Here is a 14,685-nt window from a genome sequence, read left to right as displayed (position 1 = left end):
ACTCAAGTGCCTCAGAAATTGGAATGCTGTAAACACCTTGGTGCACAACCAAACAATGTTCCCATAATTTGAAAGCCCTGTAAATTGTGATGTTTCCCTACATTGCAAAGTCAAATGTTTACTGCGTATTTCCTGTGGCAAATAAAGCGTGTTACTGTGATGAAATTATTGATAAATGACTTGCGAGGAAGAGGATGTTTTGACTTTACAGAGTCACTCTACTCATGCTGGAGCACCGGCAGTAAAAGGCTGGAGAGGAGACTGAACAATGAGCCTGGACAGTGCTGTTCACTGGGGCTCAGAGGGCTGAACCTGATCCAACATAAACAGTATCAATGCCATCACTTCTTTTTGCTTTGGCTTGTGGTAATGGTTGCTGTCCCCTGAGCTATTGCGTGGATTGTGCCAGTTCTCTCATGTTTATGCATAAGACGGCGGCCCCCTCATTCCCACACCCGCCACTCCTCCCTCTTAGTGTTGATGTCTGTGTTTGGTCTGTCTACACTGCCTAGTGCCACTAGACAGGGTGAGTCATAAGTGGCATGGAAATGTTGTGTTTTAGGAAAGGCCATGTAACTGCGCAGAAGATGTCATGTTTAGTCATCGGATTCACCTGATGTATCGATTAAAATATCACTCTCACCAAACTGACCACTCACATAGTTATTAAATTAAATGCTATGTCTATAAAAAAATAAGACAATATTAATGCCGACAAGTCTAATACAATGCGAAAAGTCCACAGCCTAGCAGCTCTGTGAGGCTGTACTTTGGCACAGTGGTGCTTGGAGCTACATGCTAATATAGGTATGCTAATATGCTCACAGTGAAGCACAAGCATGTAGAAGTGTTTTCATAGTTTTCATAGTTTAGCATGGTAGCCTGCTAACGTTTCTAACTATCAAAAACACAAAGCACAGCTGAGGGCGATGGGAATGTCATCAGTGTTACAGATATTTGGCCATAAACCAAAATTGAAATATCGACATGATGAGGGCATGAAAAGTCAGGGAAACACTAAAGTGATCACAATTCATCCTTAGGAGAACATGAGTGTGCGCACCAAATGTCATGGCAATCCATCTGACAAGTGTCGAGCCATTTCATTCAGACTACAAATGTCAATCTCATGGTGGCGCTAGAGCAAAAGTCAGGTGGATTTATCATCTGGAAACCATTAACATCAATTTTGGAGCCAGTTCATCTGGTAAATTTGAAATATCTCACAGGAGAAGTCGCTAGCATGGCTAAAAACCCGCAGCTTGTGAAGGTACGAGACCAAGAACTGCAAAACCTCTGACTGGTACGAGTCAGTCTGGAGAAAAGTAGATCCTCAACTAAATGCTTTTATTATGAAGGCACAAAAAGAGAAAATGCAAATGCAGGTTGATTGATTGAGGTGGCATCTGTCATCTCTGTGGTTACCCTCAGAAACCATCCAGCCCCACATCTTCCCCAAAAGAGGTTTTGTGGCACTACGACGTCTCACTGCCTCCACCTTTTCATCACCGCAAGAGGAAAACATAAACATAGGTTATTTTGTTTTGTCGTAATGTATCACCTCTCTAATTAGCTAATTCACTCATCTCTCTTTTGCAAAAGTGACTACATTGTTGTGATTTACAGACCACGATGACTCAAAATGATGGTAAGACTGTAGAAGTTAACTTGTGTCACTGTTGTTGCAATTCCTGCTGCCTGCAAGGGTCAGAGATTGCTCACCGTCCACTCAAACACATCACCGCACATTTATTGAGGCTCGGCCTTGAGGTAAACCTGTTGGATGTGATAGAGAGAGACAGAAAGGGGAATCACTTCACATCCACTGGTGGTGGAGGCTCTGCATTGTGTGTCACTGACTGCTTTGGCTTTCATCCAGACCTTCCATTATGTCGTCACCAGACCATGGCAAGAAAGGCCTGGGCCACTCCATTCAATGATTGGGGAAATAGGGTCATTTTGATACCATACTGAAGCCTCTGTTTGATTTGTAATTCTTACATCCTGATTGCCTTTCCACAGCAATGGGATGTTTAGCCGAATCCGGAAACACTCTCCTTAAAAGCATTTATTTGTTGATTTGTCTGAAGAAACCCAATCAAGTGTAGAGTCATTTCTCTCTTCCAGGGAGGTTGTGCTGTCTTGTTGATGGGATATGGGACAAAAGTCCACATTTAGACATCATGTGATTTGATGGAGAATAAAGGTAGGGTCTGAAGAGATGGTTTGTTGTCCATTGAAAGGGTCACTGTTCTTGGTTTCTACAGGATTTCACTGAGCAAGACTAAGAGCTAGATGCCAAAACTAAACACAAGGTATGCTAAAATTAGATCCAAAAATGTTGGTGAAATTTGGATTTTAAGTGTGTCGCAGAATTTTTTCATCCCAGGAAAAACATGAAAATCTGCATTAAAACTTTCAAACAGTAGCTCTAGAGAATTTACCGGTGACCACCAAAGTCTTTCAGGTGCATTTTCAAGGAGCCTTGAATGTTTGTACCAAATGTTGTGCCAATCCATGTGGTAGATGATGACTGTTGAACTGAATAATTAAAATGAATTTGCTGATGTTGCTGCATGAAATGTCAGAGGATCACCAAAGTCATTAGGATTCATCCTCCGGGCACCATAGATATCTGTGCCGAATGCTAATCCATCCATTTGAAAGGAAACCAAAGATATCAACCTTCCAGTGGCACAAGAGGAGAAGTCACAAGATCACCAAAGTCAGTAGGTTTCATCCTCTTGGGACCATGAATGACAGTACATGATTTCATAGCAATCTATATTCGTTGAGATATTTAATGAGCGGAGGATCGACCAATGAACACCACCATTCCTACCCTTCCACTAGTCTGGCCAAAAATAGCAGGACTGAAAAGAACAGAGTACTTTAAACTCATCTTATTGAGATTAAATGTTGGTCTGAACCCAAAAGTTGTCAGCAGAAACATTGCTTTATATTTCCAGAACTCTGTTTTATGATTAGCTTTAGAGTGTTATGGCCTGTTCATACTACTCATCATGAACAGTACAATATTTCCTTTAATCCATGAACAAGCTTGGAATATTAAAAGATCGGACACACACAGCGCATTAATGTGAGCCAAATAAGTAAACACAGAAAGGGATTTTGTCCAAGTGTGGTTTATTTAAGAAAACTGTGTTTATTACATGACTGAACTGCAGTATGTAGCCCTAATTAATTTTTTTTACAACTCTAGTACAAGTCTATTCACAGGACCCAGCTAACAGAAACATACATTTTCATGTGGGCCTTGATTAATTACAAAATTCCTCGAGTGTCTCAAAAAATAAAAAATACAGATTGATGACTGAGAGATAAATAGATAAATACACAAAAATCTAACTCAATCAGCCAATAAATAAATAGAACAATAAATAACATTCAAAACATCTTTGGCCAAACTTGGGCCACTTCATTGTCCCCACAGAGTTGACATTGGTCTTAGTAGATGCCTCAGCCAGTCAGAGCACAGTATGCTGACTGAATTAGCTTAGCCTATGGGGTTCGAAGGAACAACACCGGATATGTGGCATGAACTAGCAAGTGAAAGAACAATTATATTGAGGCACTTTTAAGGATGTTCTAGGAAATGACAACATTTCCATGTGTATGCGTATTCCCCAAGAGGAAACAAAATGTAAGACAAGAAACAACATTCAATTGAAAGGTAATTGAATGGCTGCTCTGCTCATCTAATCATGTTACCATATCTTCCCTTGCTTTTTTTTTACAATTTTGGGACCGAGCATGGTAAAAAGTACCACATGAATTAGAAAACGGTGAGCTGGAAAAAGAAGATAACATGGAAAGGAAACAATGGTAAAACATTGTGTGTCGCCAACCAAAAGGACAATGTTACATAACCGTTTTATGAGTCTGTGAATAACATCAATGTGTGTTCTCCGTGGTCGTTGAGTCCGACTGAGTTTCTGACTGCTCCCCAAATATCCCTGCCAGTGTCTTAAAGCGGGGCCCCCACTCATTGAGGTAATCATAGTCCTCCTCAAGGTCTATGGCGAGCGAGTCGATGGAGCTGAGCGACTCGGCCACGGAGCCGTTGCCCTCGTACGCATACGTGGCCAGGGAGTCGTAGGGTGGCGCTGAGTTGTCCATGTCGTGCTCTTTCAGACGCTGGTTGATGAAATCTCGGATGTCGGCGCTGTCCTGAGAGGCAGCTGGCCTGGGACCTCTCTTCAGCTCAGGTTTGACGTCCCTGCGGAACAGGTTCTCTTTGACAACCTTGGGATTGCGAAGTGTCCCCATGTCAAATGCGTGTGTGTCCTCCTCCCCGCCTCCTTCATCGTCATAGTGGATCACATTATCCCGGATGTCCTCTTTGGATGACATGAGGGTTTCCTTCTTCTTCTGCCGTCTCAAGCCCACATAGAGGACCACGATAACTAGGGGAACAAACCAAGAAATCTGCTCGTTAGACCATTGTTGACACATTGTTGTTAGCATTAACTTTAATGACTTTGGTGACCCCCTGACTTTTCAGTTAGCACCTCCAGCTGATCAAAATTTTAATTTCACAAACACTTTGGTTTATGGGCCCATATCTGCAAAACTAATGACATTCCCAGCAGCCTCTGTGCTAATTTAGAGCTAATTAGCAAGCATTAGCATGCTGACACACTAAACTGATAGGATGGCACTAACTACGACTAAGAAGCCAAAAACATAAAATCTGCATGTTAGCATTGTAATTGTCAGAATTCTTGCATGCTGATGTTGATATTAGCTCAAAGCACCACTGTGGCGTAGTACAGCCTCACAGAGTCGCTAGCATACATCTGATTTATATGTAATCTCAGTTTCAGTAGCATTCGAAGGATGTAGTTCAAACCTCCTTTACACTGAGATACAATAAATGAACTCCCATTGAAACTATGGTTCTGAGTAACCTAGACATTTAAAAGACACTTTTCATCCAAATGTGGCCCACTTTCAACTTAAATGTCTGGTCCTGCAAATAAATGCCTACTGGGAATTGCTTTTGTGGCTCAAAGCAAATAATATGTGCCGGCTGCATAGCGTACTTATAATAGATAGCACAAGAGCTGTGGGGTGAAATTGTAACGCTGAGAATATACCAAAGCAACGGTTTACTGCTCTGGCACGCATCCCTTCAGAGGTTGCTTGAGGTTCTGCACCTTGTAGACACTGTAGTACTGCGGTGTGATTTTCAACACATAATGTTACAATAAATTTCCTTCTCTTCCTCTCTCCTGTCAGTGCAGCCTGTCTCCCTCTGTGCCCTTCTCTCTGTCTCCCCAGTGAAAAATGCAGTAAAATGTTTTCTTCCTCTGCGTTTTCAAAATACAGTTGCATATATAGGAGGAAGGTCAGTAGCCAGGATAAAACTGAAATCATTCACATGAAAGAGCCCAATAAATACATTCTGACTGAAAAAAGTAGGTCTCTTCCTTTCATCCTTGTTATATCTCACTTCCTCTTTGCCTCCCCTCACTCCCAAGTGATTTTATCTGCCTGTGTATAGTGTGCCAGCTCCCCCCAGTGGCACCTTGGTGGACTTCAACAACAGTCTGCTATTGTAGGACGCACTGGTTGAACACAGCTTGTCACCGGGTGCAGCCAATCCACATCAGTTTGAAAGAAACAGCAATGCAGATGAAAGTCTCTGTGCTGGTCTGTTTAATTTGCTTCATCATTTCTCCTCACAGGACAACTGGGTCATCCTGACAAATCCTGCACAGGAACTAAGTGGCTCGATGGAAATGTTCTCAGTGTGAGTCCTGATTCTCTCTGCCACTTTCCTTCTCAGGGACAGCATGACAGTTTGGCGTCAGCCTCAGCCTTGGGGGGGCAAGCCGACTTGGAGCTTTGAAGACATTCTTCTCAGAGGACGTGAACACAGCTCTGCAGCACACCACGACAATCGACTGTGCTTTTGTGTTCCCTCGCATATGAAACAATGAAGCTCAAGCTGATATTTCACACGAATATGCTCGGGAAGGTAATGAAAAAGGATTTATGATGAAGCATAGCAGGAATTTAACAGCGGATTCCTTGTTGGATCACATACTAGACAGAGATAAAGAAATCTAAATACAGCTAATTCAAAGGTCATGGATACCTTGACTTGCACTGTCTGATAAGAACTTCTTTAACAACCGACCATCCCATATTCATAATTCAGAAAATGATGCCATAAACCTACATTTACTTCCTCCCTGATATGTAGATGAGTTTGGACATTAATAGCAGAGAATTAAGGAGGAGTTTTATAGCCATGACCTTGTGTGAAATGTAAGAGCTGTAGCCTGGGAAGCAGCCACAGGGCACCAAGATTGGATTTAGTTTATAGAGCTAAGCGTCCCTCCCTCCAATCTTAAATGTCTCATTGAATGACCAAATTCATATGGGTTCTATAATTAACTGCGGATGCTCCTGGAGCGACGCCAGGCGAAGTTTGATGGTCAGCCCAGCACGTTTGGAGTCAGGTGCTGTCTGGCCGTTCAGATGCACATTTGTATTTTGGATGTCAAGCTCAGTGTCTTACAATAATCTCCAACGTTGACATCCAAGCCAGTGGTATTTAAAACTGCATCAGGGAAGATTTTAAAGGTAAACTACACCTGAGCTGTCAGTCTAATTCTAAATAGACGCTGCAGATTTGCTGGTTTGGACAAAGTAAGGTTGGGATTAAGGTATGGACACCTCAGAAGGTTACTGAAAGACCAAATTACTTACAATGCTTTAAGCAGCTGTATGCTCCATGAAGCAGCAACAACACACTTGAATCAATGTAGGTCAGAGCACACACCTTACTGAGATAAATAATGATAATAATTATCTTTCTTCAGTGGGAGCTGCCAAAGTGTGAGGTTCCCCTGTGCGGAAAGATCAGGGCAAAACGGCAGTACATAAAGCAGTCGCATTCGCTCCCTGATTATTGATGACACCGTGCTAAAAGGAAGACTGTTTACAAGCCAGAAGACGACAGGTCTCACCTAATAGGATGATGATACATAGAAGAATGGCGATCAGAGCTCCTGTGCTGAGGCCCACGGGGAGAAAGATGGCCTCTGCACTGCAAGTTAGCAGGGCGCCATCTGATTCGCAGCCGCATACACGGATGGTCAGGGTGCCTGTGCTGCTCTTGGGCGGGTAGCCGTTATCTTCAATCACCACGGGAAGGAAGTAAATCTCCTGCAAGCGCCGCCTGAAGCCACTCCGCTTTGTCACGATTCCAGCTGTGTTGTCTAGAAGGAGGGGAGAAGGAGACATTCTGCAATCAGCCACCAAAAAAAAAAAAGAAATTAAAAAGAAATGTTCAAAACAGTGGACTTTTTTGTGAAAGGGTATGTGGTCTCAGATTAAAAGAAGCTTCCAAATGTGTATGGAAAGGCCTGAAGTAGTGCAGCAAGTGCTTTTATTTGATCCATACAGGTTAGACAGTGTTCTGACCAAAGCAAAAGAAAATATTCCACCTAGCATAACCTCACATCAATCAGACAATCCACTGAGCTACATTACAAGTCCGGAGGTCCGAGTATGAGAAGACAGATGAAACTCTTCGGTGTCTGATAAGTCTATGTTTGATATCAAATCCTTTCTGAATGTGATGAGAAACTGCAATGTATCAAAGAGTTGTCTTATCAAAGCTCTCACCATTTTACACCACTTACTTTAGAAGCAAGTACATCATTCCCTGAAACACTGCAAAGCGTTTCTCTGTCTACCTGCACAGTGAGAACTATTGGGATCTGTTGTTATTTTGTTATCTCTTTGTGCAGGCAGCATCACTCCAGAGAAACAGCAGATTAGCAATGCGAGATAATGGATAAAAAACAAATAAAAACGCACAAAGGGAACAACTTGAAGACAGCCGGGGGTGTGAGGGTGGCGAGTGGAATAGAGGTCGACAACGTATAGGAGGGAGAGGGAACGTGTCAGGTTGGACCTGCCTGGTTCTGCCTGCTACAGCGAGACTGTCTGACCCCTGTCAAGCCAGGTTTGTTCCACTGACGAAGCCTGGCACTTTTTCTTGACAGGAGGTCAGGCATTTTAGCACACCTTGCATGTTGTGCACAACTGTGATTTTGTTTGCGCTCCCTCTCCCTCTCTTGCTGAACCTGTCCGTGGTGCCCGTGGTGTTTGTATTTTCTGTCCCTGCCTATCAGATCTCACTCTGTATCTGGAGAGTGTGCTTGCGGGGCCTCTGGCAGCCAGGAAGCTGCAAGACAGTGTGTCCAAAAGGTAAAACTGGATCAGAGGTTCAGACCTGGGCTTGTCAGGGATGGTGAATGCATTAGTTTCCCTGGACTCATCCTGCCATGTCCCACTTTTCATTAGCCGTCTTTCTGGTTAGACTTCAAAGGGCTCGGCCGGTGCACACTGCAGAGTGTCATATGTGCCCTTATCATAAGACAACGTCTGACTGCATGTGCTTAAGTTATTTTTAGCATTGAGACACGCCACTCTTATAAGGTTGAGCAACAAACTTTTCAACTACTGTAGCTAATAATCGAACTTGAGAGGTTGCAGAGATTTGTATCTATTGAGATGTAATTAATAATGATTCGATTTGATTAATTATTTGCACTGAAATTCAAATGTTCTCATTACTAAAAGCTGATATTCATCTCGCTAACAAGGCCACCTTCAATATCATGTACAAACAATTTAATGTGTGTGTAATCTCACAAATTGCTTCTTTTCTTTCAGAAAAAATGATCAATTTAGCAACAGCTTTCTTTCTAAGAAACTGAAATTGATTGCAGGCACCATTTCTTTAGCATTTCCTAAACTGTAATCAATTGTCAGGTGTAAAGAGCCAGTGGTGTTTCCATAATTTAGAAGATGATGATGCATAAACTGTGACAGTAAGTGCAGATAGGTGATACCCTCTCAGGGTATACATCCAGAAATAAATCAGCTGTGTCTCACTGTAGTGATGTCAGAGGTGTTATCAGAGTACAAGAACACTTACTTCCAAAGTCACGGATGGTGAAATTCTTGTTTTTCACGTCTTCCTTCGGTGATTTGAAGGAGAACTGTTGTCCAGCAGCTGGTAGATCCTGGTCTCTTGCACTGAATGTTTGAATCACCTGTTGGGAATGAAAATAAAAATGATGTTTTTCGATGATTAAAAGTTAAGGATTTCTTAATGCACATAGGGTTTCAACTGGCATTTATTAGTTTGATGTTAAACTTCAGGTTTTACTCCTCTGGTGTGCCTGTATGGGGCACATACATTGGCTGCAGACTGACAACCTTTTCATCTACATACTGGCCGAAAACTGTCGAAGGATTAACACAGATGGAAGGTTTTGTTTTGAGTGGTTGTTTTGGTGTCAGATGTTTCACTTTATTGGGAAATGAAACTCCTACAGGTCAAACTGTTCTGGCAGAAAATATGAAATTATTCAACACTGAAAAGAAGTGTCAGCGAGTCCAGAGCTGACTGCACGTCAGACCCGTCAGCGCTGCAACAAGGCGCTGAATTGTTCTCTCTCTAGTTTTGGATACAGTCGCTGAGCACTTGATTGATAACTAGCTGAAATTTCTAGATCACCTCAAAACACAGTGTGATGGATCAAGTTCATTCAAAACTGCTGGAGCTTGTTCAAGGGTCATGAAGAGAAAACAGTTGTTTCATATTGTACTTATATTACAGTACATCGTCTGAGGGCGCGGGGCCAACTCCAATTACATTCCCAAAACAGCAAGAAAAGAAGAAAAAAGACAGTTTGATCAGTCCAGCACCCACTGCAGCACTTCAGCAAACAGTATGGCTTTATGTGAAAATGTGTTTACTGAACAACACCTAGCCAGACGCTAACTTTTCTGTATTTCCACCCTGCTAGACAGAGACTGCTGATTCAGCTGCCTCCGTACCAGACTGCTGACGGCTTTATACTTTCTTCTTTTCCCCAGACGTCGCGAAGCTTTGTCTGAAACCGGCTGTCCTGCCAGCCCAGCTGTGTTACCGGCCTGCTCTTCCCCACCCACTGGGCTTGGCCTGATACCTCTGCCCTGTATCCCCCACATGCAGGAACCACTAATCAACCCTGCCGCCCTGTTACATCACCCCGACTGTGTTGCTCTCCCACTCTTTCCCATCTCAGTATTTGAATAAAGTTCCCTCCGGGGAAGTAAACCTGACACCAGGTGCGATGAGAGCTCTGTTGTGCTCCCCACAGCAGCTGTACGCCTCACACTATTGATTTTCAGTGAACAAATTAGCTAAGTGATGAATAAATTTGAAGCTGCAACTAACAATAACTCTCACTTAATCCATCGATCATTTTTTCAGGAATGATGCCTTAGGTCCATCAAAGCTTACCACAGCCAAAGTGATGTCTTAAGTTGTGTATTTGTTCCAGTGGAAGAGCAGTTAAGTCACATATCATAAAACTGCTGTGTCAACGGTTCCAGGCAGGGACCTTTGCTGCATGTCATATCCCTCTCTTATTATTATTTATTATAATTTATCATATAAAAAATGCTCCTTTTCTTGCACTCAGTGCTTCCCACCTCTTCTCAGTCATAAGTGGAACTGTGGCTGCTGTAACTGCTTATTACTGGGCACTATTGTATATGTTAAATGGTTTTAAGTGTATTCTGCTTTTGCACTCAGCAGCATTGTAAGATAAGGAGATAAGAGTGCCAGCTAAATGCAGTACATGTAATTGTTCCAGCATTTCAAATGGAGTCAGTAGTACACCATTATAAAAAGAAAAGGAAATACATTAAAGAGCAGAGAACACATTATAGCACTGGCTGCCCTAAGTACATCTAATACGTAGAAGTCCACAGTAAATATGCTTGTTTTATGATTCCTTTGTGGTTGCTTTTTCTCATTTCACCCTTCACCAGTTCACCAGTCAGGACTCTGATTACAGTAAATAATAAAATAAGGAAATATTCTACTACATTACTTTGCCACAGCCCTGACCATTTTTATTTGCAAATCTCAGTTTAAGGTCTTAGGCCGCTCTCCTCCCTGCGCTTCCCACACATTTAAATGAAAATAGCCAGTTGCTTCTCTTGCTTGGCTACATCCTGGTTACAGATTATTCTCCATGGGAGGCTGCGCCACAGCGTGAGACACTCCCAAACAAGCAGTTTGTATGTTTTTCAGCAGTGTGAGTGCATAATCATCAAGAGAGACATGTGATGGATTTTACAAGCGAGGATCTGCAATTCTTTATCATCCACCAGCTGTACGCAACACCTGGTGGAATCATGCCTCAGAAACACCGGGGGAAAGTGTATATTCTGCACTAGAGGGCGAGGGAGGAGAGAGGAGAAGAAGGGGAGGAGGAAGAGGAGATAAAGCAGCCCAGTCTCATGCCAAAGTGTGTAAATAAGCTACCAATCTGCTGGAGGATAGCATGTTAGTGTCACGGTTTACCACGCTAAGGGATGAAAGGTACATGTCTATGAAGGTGGAGTACCAGCAGGGGGCGATAATGATGGAAGCGAAGGACAAACACTGCAAAAAGAGCAACAAAGTCTGCTTATGGGTGGAGGTCAGGATAGTGCTTCACACAGGAGAAGATGAGGGTTTGAATCCTGTGAGAAACTGTCAGTTTCTATCGATTGTTTTTAGTTATTTTAAGCCAAACAATGATCTTTTCCTAAACCTAAGCAACAGCTGCCACCACCAGTTTCTCACTGAGCTTTTCATTGAAAGTCTAACTGGACACTGCACATTTATTATTGCTAAGATGACCTCGGAATGAGAATGTGTTCTTTTCACGCCCAGACGAGGCACAGCAGGACACTGGCACGCTGAACTGGTGGCTCTATTACACGCTTTGGTGTGGTTGGATTAAAAGCAGGAGATTAAAGTAAGGAAGTAAGGAAGAGGATAAGCTGAGAGGAGATGAGAGAAGGTGATGCCTTTTAAATACAGGGCACATACTGCATGATGATTGCAGCTGATCTGAATATGAGGCTTTAGTTATCTTGCACTTGTTTTTTGCCTTTTTGACTTTGACTTGTCTTTTTTGTCTACTTCTTTGTACTTTTCTAAGAGTTTTAAAACATGTATTTCTCTGTCCCTGGCCCACGATGGTTGATTTCATCCCAAGAAGAACAAACTGCTGACTGATCTGTAGGTATAGCAAGATTTGGACCTCAGTGGTATCATTTGTCATAGTCTTGTCAAGGTATTGAAAAGCTGAATGGGGAGGGTTACTGGGCAGAAGTTGTGCAAGTGAGTGTAAAGATCTGTTGATCCTTAAAGCTCCTGAAAACTTGTTTTCAAATCTTATTCGCATGCCTCCTCCTGCGCAGTCATACAGTTAGCAGGTGTAGTGCAGTAGAAAGAAAATAGTCTTTGCAGATGTGGTTTGAGCAGATTTGATTGACAGCGCCCTCATGGCGTAAGCAAAAAACCCACAACTGTTATCAAATTTTGGCTAAATCCTGATTGGTGGATTTACATACATGACATCAAGCTGAGCTCTTCGCCGTTCCAACCAGTGAGCACAGACAGAAAAAAGATCTAAACTTTGGCAGAAGATTGTGCATTCATGCAGGATCGCACTGTAGTAAGCAGCTGATTGAAAGAAAAGGTTATCGGGGCCACTTTTCTGAGTGTCTTGACTCGAGCTTGAAGGCTGAAAACATGGCAAAAATCACAGCCTTCTTCATGTTCAGAAGACAGTGATGCCTTGAAATGCAGGGCACAGCCGTTGTTTTGATTGCAACAGGCCTGAGGACCGGCAAACCATCCTCAATGTGATGAGGAGTCTACAGCAATTTGATAGACTGCCAAAGAAGCTGTTCCCTCAGAACGCTAACTGCATATAGATGCTAGTTAATGGGCTAATTTACAGGCACAGGTGGTTTACAATGCGCACAGGCAAATTCTCAACTGCATCTCTAATATATCATCTGAAATGTACTCTGGGTTGCTGATATGCAAAGCACTGCTGTGCTTTATGATTGCTTCTCCTGCTGAATCGAACTCTATGACACAATCAGTTCAAGATTTAGATTCATATACTGTGCTGAAGGGTTCTCGGCAAACTCTCTTGAAATAAAAGGTTTTATTCAAGCAATCTTGAGTAAGATACTGGAAATTAACCCTCTGTGAGGTATCAACGTGAGAACGAAATGTGTGTATTTACTACAGCAATACGGGGCTCCAAAAAGCAGAAAATTCCACTAAATTTTATCTTCACGTGCCACAAAATCACTGTTTATTTATGTCTAAGTGTAAAAAATGGCTCTTTGCAAGCAAAACCACATCTTTCAGATTCAGCTGAACACCTTCAGGTAGTTTTCAATAACTACCTTGAAGCCATGTCAGCTTCAATCTGAAAGGTCAACCCGTCTTAACACCAGAAAATGTGATGCTTAAATTACCACGAGTACATGACATGCGCACAGAAAGAGGCAGAGAGGAGATGAAATGCGAACATACCTGGCCCACTTTGGCATTTTCACACACAAAGGTCTCATAAGGACTGGCGAGCTCAGGTGGGAACTCGTTGATGTCCAACACGTGGACAGTGACGGCCACCCGACTGGTCAGAACTGGACTGTCTGGAGAAGAAGACACAACAGAGAATAAGTAAAGCACAGATATGCTCTCAGGACTGGATAGTGTTACATGAATACAGATAAATACAACATGGGTTTTTTTTTTTTGTTTTCACAGCACTGACATCATGTGGATATCTAAAGTATTACCATCATATGCTGAGCTGAAGCATAAAGGTTTATCACTGCTGCTGTAGGACAGCCAAGTGGCTAAAGAGGCCTTCGTGCCCGAGTGTCCAGTCAGAGCGTCCTTGAGCAGATGCTAAACCGCCGATCTGCTCGCCCACTGTAGGTCGATCTGGTTAAATGAGTCTGCTAGAAAACCATTCATGTGTCTGGAACATGTTGAGGCATAAATCGCATCCGGGCGCTGCTTTTTATGACGATTTTGATTGATGATGAAAAGGAGAATTAAATAAAAACACAATGGAAAGGCTTCCCATGCAAATAAAGCATGTCTCACATTATGGAATATGGCTCTATAGAGAGAACGTTTTCTTAGCAAGCTTGTTTTTCCTCAGGTTCTGTTATGGGTTTTAGCCATAAGATGTGCAGCCCATATTAATTATAGTATGAAAGCCCCCTTGAGAGGGACTAACTTGAATACAGGGTTGTTTGTTACAATGTTTCCTCACTGCAGGGGCACAACAGGGAAATGTTCTTTTTGTGTGAAAGCCCAAGTAAGGTAAACTTTATGGATTTGATGTGGGAATAGGCTTTGCTCTGCAGTGGGGGGCTTAGTGTGCGCTTGTTTGTGTGAGTGCCAGTGTAGGGGCGCATAGGTGCGTAGGTTTGTGTGTAGGTGGGTGGTTCAGAAGAATGCAGGGGGGGATCTGTCGAGTCGTCTCAAGGGGATTGGAGACGCAGCCACGGCTCAGTTAGTAACCTGTCTCCGACCTTGACGGAAAAAGCAATCTTCCCACCGAGGTAAAAATGACACCAAGGATGGGATTTGCTGCTTTGCTCTGACTGAACTACTAACATTGATGCGCACCCAGCAAAAATACTGATCTTTTCGGTCATCGAGGTCCTCAGTTCTTTGGCTTCCAAAAAGTTTGGACAACTTTAAATCTTCTAGATGGCTGAAAATTTGTCTTTAAAGTCCCAGGCTCCTGGACGCAAGAGCTTATCATT

General features: G+C 42.7%; 1 protein-coding gene across 2 annotated transcripts in view; it reads right to left on the bottom strand.

Moving 5' to 3' along the window:
* Positions 1 to 3,134: 3,134 nt before the first annotated feature.
* LOC143340104 (cadherin-12-like) overlaps positions 3,135 to 14,685 on the bottom strand; it is a 94,653-nt gene continuing 83,102 nt past the window's right edge. For both annotated transcript variants that reach the window (XM_076761721.1, XM_076761722.1), the window contains 4 exons: positions 13,433 to 13,554; positions 8,984 to 9,101; positions 7,002 to 7,253; positions 3,135 to 4,427 (listed from right to left, as the gene is read on the bottom strand). In XM_076761721.1, the coding sequence (XP_076617836.1) occupies positions 3,916 to 4,427; positions 7,002 to 7,253; positions 8,984 to 9,101; positions 13,433 to 13,554 (1,004 nt within the window). In that variant the 3' untranslated portion in view covers positions 3,135 to 3,915. The remainder of the gene's footprint in view (positions 4,428 to 7,001; positions 7,254 to 8,983; positions 9,102 to 13,432; positions 13,555 to 14,685) is intronic.

Source organism: Chaetodon auriga, chromosome 21, assembly GCF_051107435.1.
Source record: "Chaetodon auriga isolate fChaAug3 chromosome 21, fChaAug3.hap1, whole genome shotgun sequence".
Taxonomy (NCBI): domain Eukaryota; kingdom Metazoa; phylum Chordata; class Actinopteri; order Chaetodontiformes; family Chaetodontidae; genus Chaetodon; species Chaetodon auriga.
The sequence above is the reverse complement of the archived record's forward strand: the minus strand, read 5'-3'. Positions and strand labels throughout refer to the sequence as shown.